Here is a 27,531-nt window from a genome sequence, read left to right on the forward strand (position 1 = left end):
GGGCACTGCTTTAAGGCTCACCTTTTCACACACACACACAAAAAAAAGATAATAATTTCTAAGCCCTTTTACCCAGCATAGAGTATTATCTAATATCATTGGTTGGGAAGGAATATGTCTAAGCATCTCACCCCTGACAAACAAAGGAAGTACCCACATAATGCAGGGTACTTGGAAGCTTTTAACAAAGGATCTATTAAAACTTGCTTACCACCTTTCAATCCTTAGCTTTAAGAAAAAGAATCCTCAACAAATAAGTAGAAGTTTTCTGAAATATTAACACATTCTTGGTATTAGCTTTAAAAATAAGTAAGATTATAAAGGTTTAAGTGACTAAAGTTAGGTATTGGCTTTGAAGTAATTAGGCATTGACTTTTAAAATAAATCAAAATTTTAGGCAGTAGCTATAACATGATCACTTTTGAACACTAGTATCTCATTCCATACCATTCACAGGCTGAAGGCTGTGGCTTTCAGCTAAAGGACTGCAAGGCCAACTGGACAGGTGGACGAACCTACCCACTAAGTATTGACAAATGGCTCACTGCTGACACCTGGTGGCAGACAGCAGGCAGCCAGGACCAAGTCCAGAGCAGGCAACCCCGAACCTAACTTGCCACTTGGCCTTCTAGTCTGTGGAACGAAAATTGGCTAAAACAGCAGGAGAGATACTTTTTTAGAAAAAGAGCTGCTTTATGAGACCTACAGGTTAACGGCCAGGGATTCATCAGAACCAATAAAAAAGTGTGGGCAGGTATCCAGGAAAGTCAAACTGCAAAACCTACCTGTGCAAGACCTTTCTTCCCAAAGATGATATTTGCTTCAACATCCTCCATATACGCTATCCACTTCTGTATCCATCCTACCATCCCCACCCCCACTCCTGTTTTATGCAAGTTAGTTCAGAGAATAGAAAAAGGGTTGGCCTTATTGTTACACAAAGGAAATTTCAATCATTCTGCTGTTGTTCATTAACTCGGTCCTAATTTGGGAACAATTCCACCCAGAAGAAAGGGGACATGTATAAGAAACATCTGCCAGGTAATGTGCTAAGGGTTAGTTGCATCCAAGGGCAAGGCCCCTCTGGAAAGGGAATGGAAAAGAAGAATTCTTAAAGAAAGAAAAATGAGTCCTTCCCTTGATCCCAAGAACATTGCTGGGATGTGTAGCTGGAGCTGACAGGTCAAGGAGAGAGAACTGGCAGGCAGCAGAAAATACCTGTCTTGGAGGAAAAGACTTGGTTCCACTGTTCAATGTTTGATGTGGGATAACTCCTTATTCTGTGTCTGAATTGTCCCTCTGTATAATAGGATGTGGTCTTCTTTGTGAAATAGCAACGTGACAGTTCTTCCCCAAATAGTGTATGTGACAGGTACTGAGATAAGTCCTCTTAACAAAGACTCAGAGCAATTCTGTGAGGTTAGTGTTATTGTCCCCATTTAACAGGAGAAGAAAACTGAGACTCAGGCTGAGTGGCTTCCCCAAGGTCACACTACTAAGTTAGTGACAGCATCTGCATTCTTCCAACACAGGGCTGTGTGACTTCAAAGTCAATGCTCTTTCCTCTTCACGCTTGCCTAAAGTAAACACTGAAAGACAAATAATTCCAAAACATGTGAAAGTACACCATTTGCCTTTTTTAATTTGTATAATTTTAAATGTCACCACAAGTTCACTTCTAGGTCACTTTTAAAACAGGCAACTTTGCTTTAAGGCAAATGAGAAAAAAAATCCTGCTGTAATTTGTATAGTTGTAGAATCCACTGTTCAGTCTTCTACTCAGCTTTCCAGGGACAGTTCATACAGAACAAATAACAATCTAGGACATTATCTTGCGTATTGTGAATTACCACCACAGCATATTATCTGGCTGGTAAAAAAAAAAGCTGTCATAGGAGGTGCAGGATCGCCCCCAGGCATACACAGGAGCTGCATGGCAGAAAAGAACTGTCAGCTACATGAATATGCAGGTGCCATGGTAACCAGATTCAGACCAATAACAACAAGCAAATGGTTAACAAGATTCTTAATCTCATTTCCTCGATTTTATGTGAAACACATATGCATTCAGGACTCCTGATCAACTATTCCAGAGCCCAGTCTATATCAGTGTATAAATCTGAATGACTATTTCAAGTGAAGAAGCTTCTAGAATTTATCCAATCTACACGGGTCTACTTTGCTATGAGATGAACTTCAAGAATCTGTAAAGTTTTGCTTTAAAATCCAAATACAATCTTAAAGTCATTCATTCAAGAAATATTTATGCTGGCCTTTTAAGTGCCAAGCAGAGTTCTATATACTGGGGACATTCTAATAGCAGGAGACAGATCAGAAAAAGATTTTCTTTTTTTAAAGTAGAGTTAGAAGGACAAAGAGTGCTGCAGGGAGCAGGCATTTGCTATTTTATATAGGAATAGCAGGAAAGTCTTCTTTAATGGCATTTGAGCAGACATTTGACAGAAATGAGAAGACAACCCACAAAAATAACTGGAAGAAAAGATGTTCAAGCAGAGGAAAGAGTAAGTGAAAAGGCCCTGAGGTGTAAGTATGTGGCATGGACCAAGAAGAGAACCAAAACCAAGGTGGCTATTGCAGAGTGAGAGTATATGCTAGATGAGGTCATGGAAGTGGGAGGGGCTGATCACAGAAGACCTGACAAGCAAGCCTCAGCCGGAAACTGGCTTTTTCTCTGAGTGAAAGTATTAAGCTGAAGCTTCAAAGGATATGACTTGTATTCTAGAAGCATTACTTTGACTGTTGGTAGAGAACTGTAGTAGGGTAGGAATGGGAGCAGAAAGCCCAGTTAGAAGGCAACTGCAATAATCCAGATGACGGATGGTGGTGCCTTGGACCAAGTGGTAATAGTGAAAAAGTTTAGACTATGGTGGACAATGGACATACTTGGAAGGTGGAGCCAACAGACTTGGCTGATGGACTTGATGTTGGGTATAGGAGGAAAAAGAGAAATGATCATAAGTTTTTTGGCCTGAAGAAGTAGACAATTAGAGTTCTTTCCTTTGGTGGAGAAGACTGAGAGGGGACGAGGTTTATGAAAAAACTGTTTCTGACATGTGGAAGTCTGAGATATTGGTTGATTCTTATTACCACCTTAATGGAGATGTAGAGTAGCCAGTTAGATGAATAAATGATTGATTCGTGGGAGAAATCTGGGCTAGGTATAAAATTGGGAGTCTGTAGCATCTAGTTGTCATTTAAAGTTATGAGTGCATGAGGTCATGAAGGGAGTAGATGTAATCAGAAAGGCAGAGGGCTGAGCCCTGGGCAGCCCATAATTGAAAGCTTAAGATGAGGGAGAGAAAAAAAATGGCGTAGATGATAGAGGCTCTGTTCATCCCTCTGGCGACCAAATCAAAGTTGTGACTGAAACAATGAGCAAGCAGCAAGGAAAAATCGCCTGGGATCTAGATGAACAAGCCATAAAACTAGGGAGAAATCCCAAAATCACCCTGCAACGGCAGAAAGTAGGATGGATTGAGGATGTGGGTCTGCCCGGTCTCAAAGGGCAGCTGAGTGAGACGGAGGCTGCAGCAGTGGCAGCGAAAGACTCTACTTAAAGGGGCCACTTCTGAGAGCAGATTTTCAAGGTGACAGATCTGCTTGCTCTGAGCACCAGCGCCAATTCGGCTGTGCGAAGTGGGCACCTGGAACTTACAGGGAGACATTGTTGGAGTGAGGGCCTTGGCGAGACTCGCTCTATACAGAAGTGCCGGCAGTATCCATTGTTCCCTGTTGAACCCTCCCCATCCCAGCGTGCAGACACAGCGCCGCCATAGCCTAGACATCATCAAACTGGATAACAGAGGTTGCTTTTCCCAGACAATTCCCTAAAACCCTGCCTCCTCCAACTTGTGGCCCCACCCAGGTGTATCCTCAGTGAGTTAGGTGCTCCTTGCTGAGCAGCACCTAGACTCACACTGAAAGCAGCTGGCCTCGGTTTCTGGTGTGGCCTTTTGAGGCAACCATAAGCACAGCATCTATGGATTGCTTGCTGAATCTTAACAGATGGCCCCGGAGGGACACCGGCTGGGACTAAATTTGGCCTGTACCACTGGACACCTACTTCACAAAGCCGCACTAAGAAGACTGGGAGACTTAAAAGCTTTGCTTAGTACATAGAAACAGACACGGAAAGGCAGCCAAAATGGGAAGACAAAGAAGCAGAAACCATATGAGAGAAGAGAACAGAACAGAGATCCAGATATAATGGAGTCAAGTAACCTAACAGATGCAGAGTTCAAAACACTGGTTATAAAGATGCGCAATGATCTATTGGGAAGTGTAAATAAACTCAGTGAGAACTTCAACAAAGAGATAAAATGCATAAAAATGGAAATGGAAATTATAAAAGGGAACCAGTCTGAAATGAAGAACACATTATCTGAGATAAGAAGTATAGTAAATGGAATAAACAAAGGAATACACAAAGTGAATAAAGAAAAGGATAAAATGACCTATCTAGAGGACGGGAAAGCCAAGGACATTCAATCAGAATAGCAAGAGATAATTTAAGGAGCATTTGGACACTATTAAGGGTCTAAATATCTGTCTGATCGTCATACCTAAAGAAAATCAAGATGTTGAATAGCTGTCTGAAGAAATAATGATGGAAAACTTCCCTAACCTGGTGAAGGAAATAGACATAAAACTCAAGGAAGCTCAAAGAATCCCCAAAACCAGGGATCCAAAGAGGCCCACACCAAGACACATCATAATTAAAATACTAAAGTTTAAATACAAAGAAAGAATATTAAAAGCAACAAGAGAAAAACAGATAGTTACCTATAAGAGAACACCCATAAGACTGGCAGCTGATTTCTCAAAAGAAACTATGCAAGACAGAAGGGCTTGGAAAAAAATATTAGACAGGATGAAGGCCCAGGATCTACAACCAGGGATACTTTATCCAGCAAAGCTATCATTTAGAGTTGAAGAACAGATAAAGAGCTTCCCAGACAAAAAATAAGCTAAAGGAATTTATCACCACCAAGCCATTATTACAGGAAATGTTGGAGGGACTTCTTTAAGAAGAAAAAACATGTATCAAAAATAGGAATAAAGAATGGTAACAACTACATTCCTATCAATAAGTACCTTAAATGGAAGTACCTACCTTCCTATCAATAAGTACCTTAAATGGAAAAGAATTAAGTGCTCCAACCAAAAGAGAGAGTGGCTGAAAGGATAAGGAAACAAGACCCCTACACATGCTGCCTACAAGAGACTCACTTCAGATTAAAAGACACACACAGACTAAAAGGAAGGGGATGGAAAAAGATACTGCTTTGATAGACCTAAAAGGTATTTAAGTCAGACAGAGAAAAATAAACACTATATGATTTCACTTATATGTGGAATCTAAGGAATAAAAAGAACAAACTAATCAAAAACAGACTCACAAATATAGTGGACAATTAGTGATGGACACAGGGGAGGGGTTTTGGGGGACTGGAAGAATGGGGTGAGGGTTAAAGAAGTACAAATTAGTAGCTGATAGATGGTCATGGGGATGGAGAGCATGGCATAGGGAATGTAGTTAGCATTAACACACTGGCTAGATGGAGGGTCTGGGGAGGGAGGGAGCAATTAGGGGGATTGTTTTATGAACTATATAGATGTCTAACCAATGTACGGTATACTTGAAACTAATTAAAATAAATAAAAAATTTTTAAAAAAGAAAACAAGCTTAAGATGAGGAAGAACTAGCAAAGGAAATGAGGACGAGCAACCAGTGGGGCACGAGGAACTCAAACAAAGAAAATATTTGCAAGAAGGAAGGTGTCGACTGGTTCTCTGTGTCAAATGTTTCTGGTAGGTTAAATAACTTGAAGACAGAGAATCATATTTCTTTGGCAACATAGGAACTATTAGTGACCTTGACCAGTACTATTTTTAGTAAAGAGATAGGGACAGACGCCCAACTGGAGAGTTCAAGAGAAAATGAGAGGAAAGAAAGTAGAAAAAAAGAGAGTGTAGAAAACTCTGTTAAAGAATTTTGCTGTAAAGGGAAAATGGGATAACTGTTGTAGGAGGGTCAAGATGGGAGACTTCGTAGCATGTTTATATGCTGATGGGAATGATCCAGTGGATAGGGGAGATGTGATGATGCCAGAAAGAGAAAAAGTGCTGCAGTGGAGTTCATGAGTATTCAAGAGGCAGTGGGATGGATGCACAAGTACAGACTTAGAAAGGAGTGCTACTAGTCACTACCATCACAAGGAGGAGACATGGTAGTGGAGCAAGAGCAAGCTATCTTCTGATGGCTTCTATTTTCTCAGTGAAATGGGAAACAAAAATGGTGGCTCTGAGTGAGGAGGAGAGGAGGGCTTAGGATTGAGGGCCAAGGAGAACCTGGGAGAGAGAAGAAACTAGGTGGAAAGTGTGGAGCCACAGGGCAGCGTTAGAAACTTACTGGAGCTTATAGACAAGAACTAAAGCTTTTTCAGTCAATGTGTCATCTACAGCTATTCCAGGCCAGGCGCAGAGAAGGTAAAATGGAATCAAACTCAGCTGGCAAGGAAAGTGAGAGTCTGTATAGAGGAATGATGGTGGAGGACCAGAGAATCTCAACTAGGCTCAAGGGACAGTGAAAAGATGGTAGAGTCAATGGACTGTAGGTCTGATGAGGTTGAAGAACTGCTGGAGGGGGCAACAGAGAGATATGGAAATACAGAAGGTAGTGGTTGAAGAATGGGAGGTACAATATTGAGATTATGTTGGGGAATAGAGTATGGTTACTGATGATGACTGACTAGGAAGTGACTGTGGGTGTAGGTGGCTGAGAGAATAGATGCTAAGAATATTGCAGTAAAGCTGATCAATGACCTGAGAGGCCCCACGGCACTGGAAGCCTTGTCTATACTGAACAAGGACAGGAGTATTACTGGAGAGAGTTACTATGAGCCAGGAGCAAGGGGGAGTGACACAGTGTCTTGCTGGTGTCTGGGACAAGTGGGGAGGTGGGCAATGTATAGTGTGATGGCATAAGGTGAAAACATGAGTTATAGGCATAAGGAAGGGGCAATGACCAGAAAATTAAGTGAGATTTGGGGATTTTGCCTAACAGAATTTAACGGGGGAAGAATTGATCCTGATTTTCCGGCTCTCATTTTTCACCATGTGAGAAGCGGTGGAAAGAAGCCCTCAGGATCCTCATCCTTACCTCTTGCCTTAGTCCAGTTAAAGACTCAAAGTTTTTACAGGATTCTCGTCACTGCTTCGACCACAAGAATATCATTGTTGGTGGCGGCATTCTTCCTGTCTTGCACTTAATAGTAATGAGGCTAAAACCAAAAGCTTGAGTCTCTAAGGTAGCATTCCCAAAACAGTCTGCCTTCACTTATTTCAAGAGCAGTATGACATCATCTGGGACCTGAAATGGATTTTCTCCATCTTAAATCTCGCTGCCGTTGAATGACATTATTTACTGAATACTCAGGGGAAGTGCCAGAAGCACAGAACAGAGTAGGGTCACTGTTCTCGAAAAAACCACATTGTAGAGCAGCATGACACATATCCTGTATGTTTCTTTTAAATCATTATACGTTATATAATCGTCTCACTAATGATCAAAAAATAAATCTCCGCAGGCCATTATCCAAAGTCAACGTTAGTATTATAACCCAAAAGGCACACTGGGGATGGGGGAAGTGGTCTCAGGTCTGCTTAATTTATTCAAATACATCTCCTTTGACGGAAAGAAATGACAAGCTGCTCTCTCCTCCGCTAAGTCCTCACCTCCCATAAATGATGAAAGTGCTGAGTCTAAGGTCAATAGTGGAAATAAGTTTTATGCTGTGGGATCAACATAAGTACTTTCCCAGCCTGCAGAGATCCAAGACCCATCGTCTTGGTGGTAGAGTTCAAATTATTAACCTCAAACCAATTAACTATTCCGCTTACTTCAATTACCTTTGCTAATCTAATTAATCATGAGAGTTTTTAAAGACTAAAATGAAGGGAAACGGCCAGTTACCAATAATCAGAGCCCTTCCCCTAACATACACGTATGTGCACACAATGAAAAAAAGATGACAAGAGTCCAGATCCTCGGACACTGTCATACTTGGACTTCCCGGCCCACTAGAGATGTGGTTAAGTGATGTCGGATACCCCCTTCTCCCTCGCCTGTGCAGGAAATGGGAAAGCCTCACTCTACCCTCCCCTCCTCTCCTTGGCAATTAGCGGCACTTTTCCAAGGGAGCCCAGGCCAGGCCACTTCACTGGGTGTCACAAATAGGCAGGAGCATCATCACCTCTCTTGCATGTATCTGGAAGAGGAAAAGGGGAATACAACACCTTTGCTGTGGCAAAAAGCTCTTCAAACACATAAAAACTAGACTTGGATACTTAGCAGGGCCAAGATGCCCCTTTGGCACAAAAAGAGAAAGTAAATTCCCTTCAACTAAGAATGACAAAAATGCATGTAGCAGAGGTGCCAACCACAAAAACGAGACACTGTCTCTTGGCCCATGGTTGACAGCCTTCCTACCATGTTTCTCCAAGTGCCTGACACCCTTGTTTTCAGAGTGGCAGAATGTGGAGTTTGAAGCCAGAAGAAACCTGCTCTTTTAGATTTTAGGCCTTGGGCAAGTGGCTTAATATCTGACAGCCATCTGGGTTCCCGACGCCTAAACAGTTGATACTGCTGCACCACTCATATCAGAAATCACAACATCTAATGAGCACTTACTTCATGCTAGGTGCTGTCTACTAAGTGCCTTGGGGGCAAGTGTCTCACTTCATCCCCAAAACTCTGCAAGGTGGTCATTATCTTCTCTATTTCACAGATGGGCCTACTCAGAGCTCTATTGAACTCGAGGACTTAAATGAGAATATATAAAACATTTGTACTGTCTGGCACATACTGATGATTCAAAAACAAGACTTCTAGACCCTATTCAAGAGAATCATAATGTTTTAAAATAATCAAATGATAAAGCTTTAAAATATATGTTTAAAGGATAAAATAAAATAAAATGTAAGTTTAAATGATATGTGCACAGAAAATAAAAATCTGAAAGTATAAACACCAGCGATGCAAAGGGCTGACCTATAAAGAAGGGAATTTTTACTTTTTTACCTTAGAGTTGATTGCTTTTAACAAGTAAATATTACTTGTATAATTTAACTCACCAAAAAGATCAGAGACATTGAAAAAAATCCTACATGGAATATGCCAAATGTTAACGGCAATTATCTGAGTTTTTTTCCTGCTTCTTTACTAATACAGGTATTAGTTTTTTCTAATTCTTAATGCAAATACATTTTCTTTATAAACATTACACATAAAGCATTTTACCACCTGTACCTCCCAATTCTTGTCCCCTCCCCAGAGGTAATCAATGTTATCAATTTGGTGTATATACTTTGGTCTATGTACATATGAATATACGATGTCTATATTCACATACACATGTATATATGTACATATACATGCACATTATATATTATCATTTTGTGCTTTTTAAAACAAATAACATCACAGTTTACAAATCCCTTTGTAATTTCATTCATCAAGATGTCTCAAAGAACGTCCCATATCAGTAAATAACATGGATGTCCCTCACTGTTTTAAATTAAGCAGTAATCCAGAATATAGATATACCAGTTTATTTATCTACTCTCCTATTGACATCATTTGTTTATAGTGTTTGTCTATTATAAGTAACACTGCAGTGAATTCCCTTTTAAATGCTTCCTTCTGCAGGCATGAGGTTTATTTGGGATGGACTATATGAAGTGAAACTGCTGGGTCAGTAGAATAAGCTCATTTGTTATTTTAATAGATACCACACCAAATTGCTTGCCTAAGTGGCTGTACACAAATTTATACTCCCATTGGCAGTGTAGGCACACATCACTGCCAATATTTACTACCAAAATCCTTTACTTTTTGCCAACTTGATGAATGAAAATGGTACCCTATTGTTGTTTTTAATATGAATTTCCATGAAAAACAGGATGTGCATCATTTTATATGCTTATAAGCCACGTTTCCTTTTTTCTGAATTTCTTTTTATAAAATGTATCTATTTTTCCATCGCATGTTTGTCCTTTTCTCACTGACTTATCATAATTCATATATTCTGAAAACTAATCCTTTGTCTTCTTTATAAGTGCAAGTAGTTTCTCTCATTGTCATTAAATCTTTATGATTTTTTAATCTAGTATTATAGTATTTGCATTTTAACAAAGCCTTCTCCACTCTAAGTTCAGAAATATAATCATATTTTTTTCTAATAAACTCATCTTGTTTTTCATGTTTAGTTATTTAATCCATCTGAAATTTTAGTGAATGGTAGGAAGTAGGACATGATCATTTTTTAACGTCTGGCCAGATGCTAAATATCCTTTTCTTCACTGATTACATATATGACCTTTATTATATACTAAGTTTTCAAACACATTAGTTTCTATACTCCATTGACTTTTTTTGTCTATTTCTGTATCACTACACCAAGCTGTTTTAATTACTTTTAAATATTTCCAAATTAATCTTGGCTATTCTTGCACATTTACTTTTCCATATGAATCTTAAAATCAGTTCCTCAAATTCCAACATAAATCCTTCGGGATTTTGATTGAGGTTGCACTAAATTACAGATTAGATATAAATCTACCTCTTTACAACACCAGAGCTTCCACCTTGAACATATAATCTCAATTTGGGTCTTTTAAATCCTCTAGTGACATTTTTTAATAGCTTTTGTGCACACTTGAAGTTCATTATCAAGCACTCCTGAAGTCTCTTATTAGCTCTCATAACTTCTCAGTTGATTCTCCTGCAATCGTACTGTCAGCAAATGTTTTGTCACCTCCTTCCCAGTATCTGTGGTTTTTCTTACTTTTCTTACTGTATCTGCTACAGTAAAACCTGCAGAACAATTCTGAATAGTCTTGGTGAGAGTAGTCATCTTTGTCCTAGTCATATCCAACAGGTTTGCTTCAACACTTCTCCATTAAGTAGTTTTCTGGGGTAACCTTCGTCAAGTTAAGGGCATTCTGTTCTAAGTTTTTACTCAAGCATGGGGTTGCGTATCATCAATTGCTTTTTTGGCATCTGTTGAGATAAGCATGATCTCTTCCTTAACCTATAGATTCTGTGAATTACATCAATAGATTGTCTATAATTTTGAACCAATTTCCATTCCAGGTAAAAGCCCTTTATAGTCATAATAGATTTCTATTTCTGACTTTAACATCAGTATCTATAAGTGAAAAAAGCCCCTATGTAACTCTCTAATAATAAATACACACCAAAACACAGGATTGTATGTATATATTTTTGGATTATTCATTAAAAAGAAAATATACAGGTAAAGACACGCTTAATTTTTCTTTAAAAGCTTGTATGTAAATTGAATGTTAACAAAATGAACAAATGGACCTTGCATTATCCTGTTGTTCTACTTACTAAATTCCCCTTTTGGGTTAATGCTGTCACCATCAATCCAGTCACTTACTACAGCAAGAATCACTGATGTCTCCACAACTCCTTCTATGCCTTCCCCACCCAGCCATTCACCAAGTACCAAAGACTCCACTTGTCCTTCCACCTCAGACCTCTACTGGGAGGCCATGAGATCGAATAGGCGAGGTCAGGATTTTAAGACAAACCTGGTTCCAATCCCAGTGCACATTACTGCATTGCCTTGGGTAAATTACCTCTCTAGGCTTCAATTTCCTCTTCTATAAACAGGTATGACATCAAGACTTAAGAGTTGTAAAAATTAAATGAGATAATATATGAAGAGTACCTAACACAATGCTGCCATCTAATGCGCAACCAAATGTTCACACTATCTCAAGAAGGTCTCTTTTCCTCTCCTCTTCCACTATTGTGCCCTACCTTGAGGCCTTCCAGTCTTCACCTGGTCTATGACAAGTGTCTTCTAGTCTTTCTGCCATGTGGACACTGCCACAAAAGCTTTCCAAAATATAAATCTAATCATGCAATTTACCTATTAAAATCTTTCTACTGTTTCCCAACTACCTACTAGATAAAGTTCTAACTTTTTAGCATGACTTCTAGGGCCTAGCTCAACCCACCTTCCAATTTTATCTTTTTCCACTCTATTCCAAGTGCTTTACACTCCAGCACACTGAAATGTATACTTTCTATTGAACCTTCAAGCTCTCTCACAGTGCTTTGCCTTTAGATATGTGCTGTTCTCTTTCTTGAAAGCCTTTTCCTTATTTTCTACTAAGCAAAAATTCCTATTCAGTCTACAGCCATGCTACCCTGAACAAGCCTGATCTCGTCTGATCTCGGAAGCTAAGTAGGGTTGGGCCTGGTTAGTACTTGGATGGGAGAACACCTAGGAAGACCAGGTGCTGTAGGCATAACAAATAAAAAAATAAGAGATTGTAAAATGACAAAGTCCTTGCAATCTGTGAGGTCAATCAAGGGTTGCCTCGCCTTAAAAAAAAAAAAAAAAAAAAAAAATATATATATATATATATATATATATATATAAAAATTCCTATTCAATTTTTTAAGACAAAGCTCAACTGGTACTTCTTTTGAAGTAAAAATTAATCCCACACAGAATTAATTACCCCATCATCAATGGTTCACTGCTATTAAAATTACTTGCTTACATATTTTTCCTCACTCATTGAGGCAACTGAATCTTATTTTATTCTTTATTAGATCCCCAGAAGCCTAGATCATTTGTGCATTCAGCGCTTTCTTTAATAAATGAAACGACGAATAAAATTTCTTTTTAAAATAAGGCTCTATTAAATCTTTCAACAAAGCAAAGCATTTTCTGATTATGTTAGCCAGACTTTCAAAGGTGAGTTTTTAAAAAGAATGTGTTTTCTTAAATTGGCCTCTACCTGTACCACAATAAAACCAGTTTTGCCCTGCTGGCAATTTTAAGGGTTCATGGAAAAATTTTAGAGCCAACTAACCTCTCTAGGAGTTCTGATTTGACACCTGCTGGCTGAAAGGCCCCTTTGAAATTACTACCCTTCAGGTGCTGGTGGTCAGCCATTATTAGGAACTGAAAGTATTATTTTGAAAGAATGTGTCTTCCATGACTTAGGCTTGTTCGCAATGAACAATTTTCTTCCAGAAGTGCAAACATCCTGTTACTTCCTCTGTCCAAATAAAAGAATTTCATTCTATTATAGTCTGCTCTTTAAGTCAGGAAACACAACTCAGAAAAAAAAAAATTCGGTAATGTTATCTGTGTAGGCTGAAGTACTAAAAGAAAAGAAGAAATCCTCTTACATCTATGAACTGCCCTAAAACATACATAATTCAATTTCATGTATGGCGGTGTGTATCACCATGAGCAAAAAGATGGCACTGATAATCATGAGAGACTCTTATAATCTCTACTAGCCAAAGACAATCACAGTGGCTCCAATTAGAAATTATGGAAAATATACAAAATAAACAGGATTACCTCAGTCTTATAATATTTTTAAAGAATGCAACATGCAAATCACCAAAATATCCCCTAATTTCAGAAAAACAAATTAGACTAAAGAACCAATATTCCATGATATTTTTAATAACTATTTCTTAATTTTTTTTAAAAAGCAACATTTTCTTATAAATAAATATATTTTACAACAAGAAAGAAAGAAAAATGAGACCTGCAGAGAGAGAAACACCACAGATTTTAACTCAAATAGCAGAGCCTGGGGTTAATTTTTAAAAGTTTATTTGTCAATTTCAAAACCTCACTAGTGGAATAAAGAGCTTAATATAGGTATGCAAAAAGGAAGCCCTCTTGAGGTTTTCACCAGGATGAAATAGGATTAGCTTTATAGTTCTTATAATCTTCTTCACAGAAGAATGCAATTTCAGTTTCATTGGCTGAAAAAAAAAAAACAGAAAATGGAAAAAGTTTTTAATGTAAAATTGGATTTTAAACAAATATGGAAACCCACATTACTTTCATTGAGTGCTTTAAGATGCCCAAAGTGAGAACGATTAGTTATTTGTTTGGTTTCACATTTCACCAAATCAACAAGAAGTATAAACTGTAATTATAAGAATCTATAATTCAAATAATTTGAAAGTAAAAACAAGAATTAACACAAGAATCTGGTTTTCAGGAAATTATTAAATTGCTCGTTTATAGTCCTCTTAACAGTCTTAGAAAGTAACAAACCTTTATTTTTTCAAATTTGCTACTCAATTACTAAAGGAGGAGGAAAAACTCTTTTTCCTCTGAAATTAGCCTGTAGGTATAATAATTTAATACTCAGAGGATCAGTAGAATATTTTACAGATCACTTTACATTCTCTCTCATGACCCATCAAAATATGTGTCTGAAGAAGTTAATTTTTTGCCTGCTTATGATTAATTCATGAGGCTTCAACAATATGCAAAGTGAAAGACACAAATTGGCTTCTACTGCAATACCTTCAAATACCTCTAATTATTCACAGGGGATATGGCACAGCTAAAGGACCCACAAAGGTTCAGAGCAGTCACAATTCTTTCAACCTAGCAGGTCAAGGACTTCGTCTTCTAAAACAATAAGTCAGCAACATTATTAATTCAGACTGGAGACAAATCTGATGGAAAGCCTTCCAATTATTAAACATGCAATTCTTTAAGGTGTTGCGCCAACAAGTTCCACATTCGTTTTTCAAATTAAACCAGAAGTTAATACAGTCTGCTTAGCTTTTACAGAAAGAGCAAAAGGGCCTTCAGAATCTCAACAAGAAAACAGACAAGATTATTTGTAATGAATACTGATCACTCAATTAACATATCCTCTAAAAACAGACAAGCAAAACTCTTCAAGCCAAATAAATAGGATAATAAGGAAGGACGCCAAGGATTACCACTTCATTTACAACTCTCATCTCATCACTAGAATTTGTCACAAAAGAAGGAAATTAAAGACAGCATGACATTTCATTAAAAATGTTTTTGTTTGGTTTAAGAATAACAAATTTAATGTTTTCCAATCATAAGTTATACATGCTCATTACAGAAATGTTGAAAGAAGAAATAAAAGCAGCCATAGTCTCATACCCTCATTCTAGTCCTACTACTTCTAGATTCAATGAAGATTAATCTTGATGAAAATCAGGTTGCAAACTCTCATTACAATAAACGGGGGTGGGGGTGAGCACGCACAGGGGAGGATACAGCAGAGAGAAACTGGGAATCAATGAGGAGTAGTGCATTTAGTTACTGTACAGTTAAAACTGTACCCCCACCCCCCCCAAAAAAGCATTTAAAAGAAAGGGTAAGAGGCTCCACACTTGGAATCAGTAAAACGTTAAAAAGGGGGCTTCAAAAACATCCAATATTCAAAGATAAGATCCTTTGAGATCTATTCTTTATATAAAAAGTTCCCAGGGTTTCCTTTTTGAGGGAAGTCTACCCAAAGGTAGACATAATTTGCAAGTGATTCTAATCATCTTTCTAGTGGAGAATGAGCAAAAGTTCCCTCTTAATAATCACAATGCAAGGTTTTATCTGACGTGCTATTTACATACAGAACTTTACACACTGCTTTTCCCACACAGCACTTCACTCAGTACACGCTAACTGTAATTACAGTTTTCACTTACTGCAGCTGACATTATCTGTACTTCTTGATAAACAAATACATTGTAGAGCTCTGCAGTACAGTAATAACAGGTTTGGAATGAACTGACAAAAAGAAAGGACTGACAAAGCATTTTTGACGTGCAGTTTTTCTTTGGTCTAATTAACTTACAGATCAATCCATTATTTACAGAAAGTATGCTCTCTCATAATACAAGCTTAAAATGAGATCACCTAAGGTAAAGATTTTATTTTCAGGTGAATGCATTTTTTTCAGGCAAACTAGACTGACAAATGAGTTAAATTCAAAACTTCAGGTTGATAAAAAATTTTCACCCTTAACAAACTGGAAAACAATACAAATTAAAAGTCAATTACTCTGAACATTCAAAAGTAATACATAAAATGGATTTTAAACTTTAGTAATGTGGTTCTCAAACAAATAGAATATGTTTTTAAAAATCTGTAAAACTCTGTTGAAAATGTTTGAGAGAAGGATATTATGTACTTATACTGCAAATTTACTTGCCAATTAAAGTGAAAAAGAATTACAAAAGGTTTTCAAGACCTCTAAAGAATCATCCTTTGTACCATTATCCCGTAAATTCTTGCTTCCCAAATTCTATTTTAAATGGCTGGAGAAGAACCCTCAGGAAGTCTACCGTGTGCTAGTCCCCTAGGGCACCTGATTTTAAATTAAATGTGCTGCAGGCGGCAGTGCACTCAGGTGCATAGTGCCTTGGCTTGTGAATCTGAAATGAATGTGCAATCTAAAATTCAATAAGTATATTGCCAGTTCATCCCTTCGTCTTACTATCAAATGAAATCAAGTAAGAACTCTCCAAATACATCTGCAGATCATTTTAATATTGACTTTCAAGTTTAATGAAATGAACACAAGCCAGGACATTCAAACTTTGGTTATAAAATGAATAATTTTATAATGTTTCTAAACAGGTCAGACACACACACACACACACACACACACACACACACACACACCCCTTTAACAGGAAAAATAATGACTTCAAATAAAATAAACCAATTATAAATGTAAAATTTCAAGAAAAATTCAATGCAATATACTTAAACACCTCAACCAACCTATCTCAATAAACCACCTATCAACAAGGGTTTACTGCATAGTTTCTAAATCCCTAGCCTCGTACTAGTCAGCACCAGAATAGTGGAAGGCACAGCAACTGCCATCTGAGAAAAAAAGACATGTATGTAGAGGCTTTGTGGTACAGATAATGATCAGGGCAGACTATAATGTGATAATAATTTCAGATTGTTGGCAAAAAAAAAAAAAAAAAAGATGCAAGAAGGGCAAGGTGTGGTTTCTGCAGCGATTTGAGACCAAAAGGAAAAAGTTTCAACTTCTCTCCTGCTCCAGGAATATATCCTATCCTTCCACAAAATCCTAACCTACAAATCATTTGAAACTCTGCTCACAGCTGAGTTGTATTTCTGTTTTTGCCGAAGGTGGTCAACAATCCTGCAAAGAGTTCCCAACTACTGTGCTTTTTATTTCATATTTGCTCCAAGTGTCTGTTTTGGATCAATTGGCAGAGATGATTTCAAACTAGTGTGAAGAAAACAATTAGTAAAATAAATTTGACCTTTGATAGGACACATGCCTGTGATTTCCATAATGGCAAGGGGAGCGTAAACAGGGAAGAAAAATCTATGGGAGGTTCATTCTGACCCCTTGCTCTGGAATCTCAAATTCCCTGGGGCCCACCATCTTCCTTACCAAGAGACCGGCTATTGATCTGTTAACGATGTTAACAGGAAGAACAGCCACCATTAACATGCTGTCAAAGGAGGAAAGCATGTATGCCCCAGAATACTACTACCCCAAAAAGAATGGGACAGGGATTGAAACCTTGAGGAAACATAACTGCCAACTGCCTCCTAATAAAGAAACGAGAGGCAAGGTATCCTACAATATTAGCTGTACAGATGAGATAGCCAAAAAATGCCAGGCACAAAGACAGGGTCTGGCTGTGAACAGACAAAAGGAGACACATGCAAAATGAAATCAAACCACAGGGAGTTTTGGAACTATTACAGGATCTGGCTTGACATGAACTCTTCCCTCAGATTAATATATGGTTTAGTCTACTGTATCTGGTTTTTAAAATTTTCCAATCAAACACAACCGGCTTTAGAGGAGTTAACCCTGTCACAATTTCTTACCTAAACCAGAGAGGATTCAAAAGGTGTAAACAGTTGTAGAAAGTAGTAAAATAAAAGAGATAAAATATCACCAAAAACAAAAACTTACATGCAAATGTATTGCTTAGGGGAATTAGTCCATAAAACTATAATTGTTAAAAACAAAGTAAAAATCTTTAAATTATAAGTAACAATTCTAGGTAAAGTGGCCTTCTTCCTTCCACAAAGCAAATCTTCTTACTTATATTTTAGCACTAAGTGCACAAAAACTTCCCCCACGTCAGGCAGAATATACAATTGGGATCTGCAATGCAGATAAAAGGCCTGGGTAGGAACTGGAGAAATTCTCTGTGAAAAAAAAAAAAAATCTTCAAACAAGTTTGTTCCCCTAATTTCTCCCCTCACAATCTTTCTTCTTCTTTCATGAATTTTGCAGAAAAGTCATAATGATAAATTTGTTACATTGGCATTATTCCCATGGCAACTGTCTGTGATCGCCGAATGACAGCTCCACAGCAAGATCAAGTGGTAAAAATGGAGAGAGTGAGGACTTGAAATTTTTCTCTTAACCCTCTTAAAAATCTAACCAGACGTGGCACCAAGGGAGAGAAAATTCCCTAGAAAAATCACACACTTCAAGGATCATTTTTACAACTCTACTCCCACTTAGAATTTTTTGTAGCTCTGCAGGGACCACTACCTCCTTCCCCTGTACAACTGTGGCTTGTTCTCCAGAGTACACCAACACTGCTGTAGGTAACAGAGGGGAACGTACAGGAGAGAAAATCATTCCAGCGAGGACAGAAGTCTCCCCTGACCAGGACTGCAGGCCTGCCAGGGCAGCAGGGCAGTGGAAGTTCTTGCACCACCCTGAAACTAGTGAAGGACTCGGGGAAAAGAACCTGATTCTGATTAAAGGCCTATGACCTTAAAGAAGAAACACAAAAAAATGGATTTGAGTCTCACCTTTATAGGTGGTTCATTACGTAGATCTGAAATTAATGACAAACCAACAACTCAATATTTTAATAAATCCAAGACATTTACCAATTGCCTTCTCCAAAATGGTTTCCAAATAAAATAAGTATTTTTGAGGGCCTACACATGTACTCCTCCAGGTTTTCATATATATTCTTTACTCAATCCTTATGCCAGCCTTCTGAAATAGGTTTAATTATTTCTCTTTTGTTTTATAGAAATCAAAATAGAAATTCAGAGAGGCTCACTGGCTTACAGAAGGTTACAAAACAAGCAAAATTCAGAGCCCTTGTTCAAATCAATTTTCTCCAACTCTGGGACTTTATTCTTTAAAATTGGTTCCTTAATTTAGAAGTAAAATATGTAAACTATAGAAAAAAATCTAAATTACAAAAACAGATAATATGGAGAAGAAATAAAAAATCGATTTCTCCCAATGCCACCTCCTGGAAAAACCATTTCTATAAATTTGGCATGTGACCTTTTCTCCATATACATATACAGACATGTAAATATATTGACATTTTTAAACAATAATGGTATCGCACAATATATTCTATTTCCAGTCAATAAATAAAGAGCTCTACGTCAGAGATTCGTAAGCAGAGAAGGTGAGAGAGAACACTGCCATCTTTTAAAAGGCATATCACACCTTCAACAAGAGTCACAGGGCTGGAGGAAGCATGTTCCTGTTGGCTTGGAAATAGATACAACAGCGCGTTAATTTTGAGAAAATCTTATTTGTCAAATTGACCAACAGAAACTCAGAAGTAATATACATTCCCAACAGTAGTATGGACGAGTATCCATTTCCCAATGCTACCACTTCTCTTCATGTCTGCTAGTCTTATAATAACTGCTGGTCCAAGGTCATCCAGACAGTAAGTGGCCAAATCAGGTTATGAATCCAACCAAGCACTCTGGCTCCAGGCTCTAATTCTTAACCACTAAACTAACAGAATACATACAACAGTGTCTATTTTCATGTGCATTTTTCTCATGACTAATAAGGCTGAACTGTTTTTCATATGTTAGCTATTTCTTCTGTCAGTGGAATTTCTTATTTATCTTTTTCATACTAATTATAAGAGCTTTTTATAAAGTCAGGCTAATAATTTTTTATTTGTCATATATGCTGCAAATACTTTTTTATAGTTTGTTGCTTCTTCTTTAACTTTGTTTATATTTTTTATTTCTTATGTGGTCAAATCTATCATCTCTCCCCACTTCATAGCTCTGCCTTCAAGGTCATACTTAGAGACCTCTTCTTCCTCCCCAAGATTATAAACTATTGAGCTACTTTTTAAAAAACTTTTTACATTATAACATTTAAATTATCTAGAATTTATTTTGGAATAAAGACTGACATAAGGATTAAAATTTTTTTCCAAAATGGTTTGGCAATGGGTGAAACATCATTTTCTAGATAATTCATTCTTTCCTCACTTACTAGAGATGTCAAAACCTTATCATATTGTTTTTGGATTTTCTGGTCTTTTAGACCATGGATCTGTCAATTTCTACATCAATACCAGTCTATTATATTCATTATAGCTTTATGCTTTAACAACAAGCAGTGCTGGCTCCTAGGGGCCACATGCCTCAATAACACAGGTGCTACCTACTATAATAATATAATAGCATTTGAAAAAATGCAAAAATAAAAATTTTTTCAGATAACAGCAATCTTATGTATTCATAAGGGAAAAACACTAAATCTAGCAAATAGTATAGACAAAGAAAAGAAGTCTAAGATTTCATAACATGTTATTTAAAATCTTATTTTAACTGGAAGATATGTCAGGAACTCACTTTAGCCTACGTATCACTCAAAAGTGAATTCCTGACATAAGTGACTAAATCAACAGAACACCTGTCAAAAAATGTAAGGCTTCCTAGCATGGACCTCACTTCGAGTACCTCTTAACCAGTACATATAAATAATTATAAAAGTGTGATTTGTATTGTTTCATTAGAGTCACTGACCACCACAAAAGTATGTCAGAGACATAATGCATTTAACTGTTCTTAAAATCTTTACCCCTAGTGCCAGATAATCTTTAGGTATACATATAAGTAGAATTAGAGTGACATCTAATGGTCACAAAATATGTCACAAAGCATTTCTTTAAACTAGAACTATATGCCTTTTCCAGGGTGAAAGGCTAAATTGGGCAATTTTTTCAACTGTACATACTAGGCTTCTATTTGAAATTCCATGACTTGGTTGGCCCTGAGTGATCTGGATGACTCTGAGAAAACATGCTGCATGTTCTACAAACATTTCACTTCATTATTCCACATTAGTTCTACTACCAGGTCCATTTCTCTCAAACCATCGGTTCAAATGATGCTGAAAAGAGTAAGTAGGTTAAGTGAGTAATAACCTGTCAATCACTGAAAATAAACCTCAGAATTCTGAGCACATATTCTGAAGAGAACTACTGGCATTCGAAACATTTGGAGAGCAGATATCCACTGCCCTCAAGTGATCTGAATGTTCATCATGCTCATCTTCCTCCTCTGAATAATTATGAAGTAGTATAAAGAGCACCAAGGGTAGCATTTACTTTGCAGTGAGTTCTCCAAACATAATCAGACAGGTGTCACCAGGCGAGCCAGGAAAGCGGGTGCCCCTCACTCAGCACTGCCCAGCACTCTTTCTCACCGATTCCAGCTGCTTTCAGAGTGCTATCTTCTTTCAATAGGAGTCTGTCATCATCTTCCAAACTTAACACAAGTTCATTTGTCTAATAAGAAAGAAAACATGCATTTTATCAGTACTTATATGTGTTTCAGATTTGGTAAGGTTTCTCGAAGACAGAATTGTTACTCTGGGTCATAGCAATAATCTACGTCATATTCTACTACCATTATTATAAGGAGAGAAGTGGACAGATGGTGACTACCTACGAAGTGCACACACTATGCAAAGCTTTGGAGCTGGAACGGGTTTAAAATTCAGCCTCCACCAATGTCCAGCTGTGTGTTCTCAACAAACTACAAAGTCTCTGTAAATACTCAGTTCCCTCAACTGTAAAAAGGGGGAAAAGAATGCACCTTCTCTATTGCCTTGTGGTTAGAATGAAATGAGATGTAGCATATAAAACCCTCAGCACAGTATCAATAGCATAGCAAGCACTCTCTCTGTTAGCTGTTACTTTACTGTTCTGTTGTTGCTGCCACCGCCGCCAAGCTGTTGCTGTCGCCATCACCACCATCATCGTCATCATCATCATCGTCATCATCATCATCATCTCATCCTCACAATTTTCCAGGAGGAATCGGAGAGGTTAAAATACAGGCCTCAGTTCCTGGTCAGCCATGGAACTGAGGTCCGAGCTCTGATCAGTCTGACTTCTGAGAGAAACAAGTTTACCTCGATGGCCAAAAGTCCACATATCTAAAAACCTTACTCTAGCTAATAAACATTTGATCCCAATACAGTCCTATTAACTGTAAAATTTCTCTGTGCAATTTGGGGTGGCAGTGGATGAGTTCCCTCTACAATATTTACAAATCCAGTTAAACAACATAGGAGAAAATTTTGAGTTCATATCTGCCCCTAAAAAAACCCAAAGAAGTGACATATGGCACCACTCGTCAACCAGAATGCAGCCATGTAGCAAGCAACGTATTCTACTTCTAGAATATGACTGAGAGGGACAGTCAACAGAAAGGTCTCTGAACAGTCAAAAGAGAAGGCCCAGAATCATGTGCCACGGTTCATGCCTTAACTCGCCACAGAGCACAGGGGCTTGACTTTCAGAGCACACAGGTTCAAAGGGAAACAACTTAATTAAAAAGATCATTTTTGAATAGGTAATACATACTCAGGATACAAAGTTCTCTAAGCACATATGGACAGAGTGAAAGTAAGTCTCCTCCCATCCCCTACCCACTAGAAACCTAGCTCTCCTCCGGAAAACTTATACTAATTCCTGTGTATCTTTCCAGACACTGTCTCTGGAGGTGCACATGCAGGCAGAAATGTGCATGTAAACTTTTTTACACAAAAGCAGTACATTAAATGCTGTGTTCTAACACCTTTTTTTCTCTTAAAATATAACTTAAAGTCTTTCAAAATCAGTATCAGAGCTGCTTCAATTTATCAAGGCTGCAGCATATTTTATGGGACACACACACACACACACACAGTGTCTACTGATGGGCACTTGGTTTGTTTCCAATCTCTTCTACCATAAACAAACCTGCAACCAATATCCCTGTACATGTGTCATTTGCATATGTACAAGTTTTATCTGTAAGATAAATTCCTAGAAGTAGTATTGTTGAGTCTTAGAGGACTTGCAATTTTTATTTTGACAAATATTGACAAATTACAGAGAAGTGGTATCAGTTTACATTAACACTACCGATCACTGAGAGAACCTGTTTTCCAGAACCTCCTGACTTTTGTCAGCCAAACAGGTATAAGTTAAGTGCAGTCTTATTTGTATTTATTTTATTGTGGGTAACGCTGTGAATATTTTGTTTTTTAATGAACTTGGAGGATAATTTTTTAAATAAAATCATAGAATATTGTCATCTACTATGAAAATTAGGCTTTTCTATGAGTTAGAAAAATTTCCTCCAGTTTTCATTTGTTCCTTGATTTTTCTCATAGAATTTTTTTAAAAAGGTGCTGAATGTTTCTTAAATAAATTGCTTAATGATATAAATTGTATCAAATTTTATGGTTTCTGAATTTTCTTAACATTTAGAAAAATCTTCACTTTAAGATTACTAGTAAAATTCCATGTTGTCTTCAAGGATTTTTATTAATTTCACTTTTTAAACTTTTAATTATGAAGAATTTCAAACATACAATGTACACAGAGTAGTACAATGAACCCTCCATGTATCCATCACCTGGCTTGAACAAATTATCCACTCATGTTCAATCTATTTCATCTCTGTCCCAATGTATGGGTTTCATTTTCACATTTAAGTCATTAATCCAAAGGATATTTGTTTTGGCATAAAGAAAAGGAGATGGATTCGAGATGTCTACCCAGTTGTCCCAATAACAGTTATTAAATCCTTCATATTTTCTCCATATTTACTATATGGGTAGTAAATGTTAAATGCCATTACTAAATATGAAATACCACATTTACTATAAACTAAGTTCCAATATATATTTAGGTCTATTTTGAGGTTTATAATTTGACTTTAAATTCTATGCTATTGAACATAGCATGTTCGTGTGACAGTACCATACTGTTTTAATTACTATAGTTTCATAATATATCTAATATATGCTAGGGCTAGTCACTCTCATTTCTCTCCTTTTCCTGACTATTCTTCGCTATTTATTTTTTGCATATTAGTCCATATAATCACCTTCTTTAGTTTCTTTAAGGTATCTAGACAGTCTTTTTATTGTGGTGATGGTAAGAAATTTCTGTAGACATCTGCTAATTGTAATGAAGAAAGTCTCTAAATCTAGAAAATTGGGGAAAATAACTTCTGTGAACAACTTAAGATACAGGAGTTATTTGGCTGAGGAAAGAGACTAAGATTATAGCTGGGGTGAAAAACTGACAAGCTGGGCTAGTGAAGCTTACAGGCCCTGCAGATGGGGAATAGAAGATGGGTAATGATAAAAGGTCCAGGAGTTGGATAAAGTACAAGTGAGGACAAGCAGGAGAAGTTTTTCTGAAGTTTTAAAACTGTTTCTGTAAAAAATATTTATCTTTTTCTTTATATAAATTGAAGGGGAAACTTGAAGAATCATCCTCAGGTCTGTACTTAACTAGAATTGTTATGGTTTAAATGAAAGTTTATAAAGCCAGATTCCAGGCACATTCTAAGTAACTTAATTTGTTTTGGGAATTTCTCTTTAAATACATTGTTCACCTAGAAAAATAAGCCCAAATTATACAATTCTAACATGCCAGAAGGGATCATGTATTTTAAATATAAGAAACAATTCTAATATATTTCCAACTGAAGAAGAAAAATTTTCTGATTTTTTTAAATGGCATAATGTTGATTATTTGAATATTATAAACTACGTCTTCATTAGGATATAGGAACAATTTCCTAATTACTCGTTTTAGGAAACATAAGCATATGAACAAGCCCAACAAAGAAAAAATGCAACACCAAATGGAGAATGATATGACACACTCTACCTTTTCAAAGATCACATTTTTAAATTTTATTTTATATTTACATTATATATATACATATATATATTCCCCTCTACAATAAAACCAAGCTTCCTATTCTCCACATTTTAGGGACAAGTTTGTAAACACTCCTGGCCCAGAGAAGAGAAAATGGATGGAGTTTGTGGCCAGACACAGGGGAGAGACGTTCCAGCATCCATATGAAGTGCAGATTCCACACCACAGCCCCAGACACACACGAGAACTATTAAATTTATATACACGAACTTTGCTATAAAAAAATAAAGTTACTGGAAAGAACCAGCCCTGCCAACACCTTGATTTTAGCCCAGTACAACTGATTTGGGACTTCTGGCCTCCAAAACTATATGAGAATAAATGTGTGTTGTTTTAAGCTACAAGAAAAAAATTTTTTAAGTTACTAATTCATAGTCAACAGGCTATGCCATTCCTTTTGTAATCTCTGGTATATATTTATTTGAAAGCTGACTGAATTTATAAAGGGCATCTATGACTAGAGAAGAGAATGAAATTAAGTGAATTCATTAATAAATAGTTCATTCAAAAATTATCATGAAAACACTCCTACGAATGAAGCATTGTGGTAGGTATTGGAGATATGAAGAATAAGATAAGCTCCCTTGTCTTTGAGTAGTTTGTATAATAGAGTAAGATTACTGCTATAATGAGGAGTCAATAAAAAGTCATGGAGATTCAAGAAAAAAGATCACTCTAGTCTATCTGTATAAGAAGTGAACCTTTGATTGTGGCTTCATAAAAAAACATTACTCCAAAAAAGAGAAAATAGAAATGTAAACACACAATACACAGTTCTCTTTGGGCAAGTAAGACAATGTCAGGATTGCAGACCATGCTTTTGTGGAATTAGGTTTGTTCCTGAAAGCCAAAGTCCTGCACTTTCTCTTACACACAGAAAGAGTCGAGTCGGGAAAAGCAGATTATTTTTATTTGGTTTTGGCTCCTTTCTTCTGGTACAGAATTAAGAAAATTAAAGAGACTGGAATGCCAGAATAATAAGTGGCTTCCTTTATATGTAACATGAATTTACCAAGTTTTATGCTTATTTTATGTTAAACATTTGCTTGATATATAACATGTATGGTTTTTTTTAATCGACACTTTTTAAAAGATCTACTACTAACAGGGATATTTTTTCTTTAATGAAAAAGTAAAGCTGTAGATAGGGTACTAACATAATAAAAAATGCTATTTATTATTATGGAAAACATTTTAGAAGCACGTCTTCATTCATTTTTTCATTAAGTCAACCAACACTGATTATCTGCTACACGCCAGATACTACAAATATGAAACGTACCTTTGATTTATGTGCTTGATGAATAATCTTTAATTTATCTGAAAGAAAAAAATATGTTGTCTTTACAAAGATTATTCTAAAACTTCATTTCAAATTATAAATTGAAATGGGCGGGGGAGGTGGCTATGAAATTGAAAAACTTAAGTCCCTACCTTATGACCAGGTTCTCTTAAAAATCTAGTAAACAGTAAAAGAAAAATTACTTTTGTATATCCTTATATATTTTGCATATCACTGTATAAAGATATTTTAAAGCCTTGGTTTTTGACACAACAACTGTGTGCATGCCATAAGCTGAAGTAGACTGAGCACATTTCCCTTAGAATAAAAAACAAGTGAACCACATTATCCTGTTTTTTGGAGTCCCTAAATGCTAGGATTAGCAAATCATATTTTTTTAAATTGTCTTAAATTAAGACAGACACTACCAAAAACATTTCCAAAATATCTACTAATCTCTCTTAATAAATACAGTGACAGGAGGTCAAATGATCACACTGACAAGTTGTTACCACTCTCAGAATTTAAACACTATCAAAAATCACTGGTAATTTGAACAAGGCTGCTAATGCACAAAGAATATCAATATTTGCTTCCTGGTTTTCAAATATTATACAGTCTCACACTGTCTAACCTACTTTTATTCGAACCCTCCTTCAATCCTTAATCTGTTTATCTTGAAATCAAGCTAAACTGTGCTATTCCAATAAGTAATTTCTCCACATTGGGTAAAATTCTAACTCTTCTAGCAATCAATTCTTAATTATATAATAGACATAGCATTCCACAGGTTTAAATTCAGAAACTTTCTCATTCTTCACTCAGTTTTATTTAACCATTTAATTAATATATTACGATTACACACATCTAAAAATTTATTTTTATCAATCACGTTGTTTGATTCAATGAAGAATTCCAACAGGGAAATGAAATGAAATGATCTATTAAAAAAAAGACCTTGATTTAACTATGTTCTAATAATACAGAAGAACAGAGTATCTATCCAGTTAAGAACTAGCACTCTGAATTACTCATTATTTTAAATAGTCAATTTTCAATTATCTATTGCAATTCTTAATGCAAGTTCAGCCTACTCCTAGGACTATATGTATTGTTAAAAAATAAAAAGAAATCTAAGTGAAATATGCACATTAGAAATGTAAATATGCCACAACTGCTAAAAATAAGCTTAAAATATACACAAGAAAATAAAGAAATGTAGCTTTTGGATTATCTATTATTCTGAATTCCTGACTACACACTTTTTTTTCATTACAGATAGTTATCGGTTTATTATTAGAGACAAGTTAGAGAAGCCAGCAGTAATTTTGTTTGTTTGTTGTT

General features: G+C 36.5%; 1 protein-coding gene and 1 pseudogene across 5 annotated transcripts in view; one reads left to right on the top strand and one right to left on the bottom strand.

Moving 5' to 3' along the window:
* The first annotated feature begins 12,248 nt into the window (after positions 1–12,248).
* On the top strand, positions 12,249–12,367 carry LOC111743755 (annotated as a pseudogene).
* Positions 12,368–13,684: 1,317 nt separating this feature from the next.
* CUNH2orf76 (chromosome unknown C2orf76 homolog) overlaps positions 13,685–27,531 on the bottom strand; it is a 60,491-nt gene continuing 46,644 nt past the window's right edge. For all 5 annotated transcript variants that reach the window (XM_023534112.1, XM_023534113.1, XM_011366080.2 and 2 more), the window contains 3 exons: positions 26,188–26,225; positions 21,380–21,461; positions 13,685–13,856 (listed from right to left, as the gene is read on the bottom strand). In XM_023534112.1, the coding sequence (XP_023389880.1) occupies positions 13,780–13,856; positions 21,380–21,461; positions 26,188–26,225 (197 nt within the window). In that variant the 3' untranslated portion in view covers positions 13,685–13,779. The remainder of the gene's footprint in view (positions 13,857–21,379; positions 21,462–26,187; positions 26,226–27,531) is intronic.

The sequence above is a fragment of the Pteropus vampyrus genome, unplaced genomic scaffold (genome assembly GCF_000151845.1).
Source record: "Pteropus vampyrus isolate Shadow unplaced genomic scaffold, Pvam_2.0 Scaffold120, whole genome shotgun sequence".
NCBI lineage: Eukaryota > Metazoa > Chordata > Mammalia > Chiroptera > Pteropodidae > Pteropus > Pteropus vampyrus.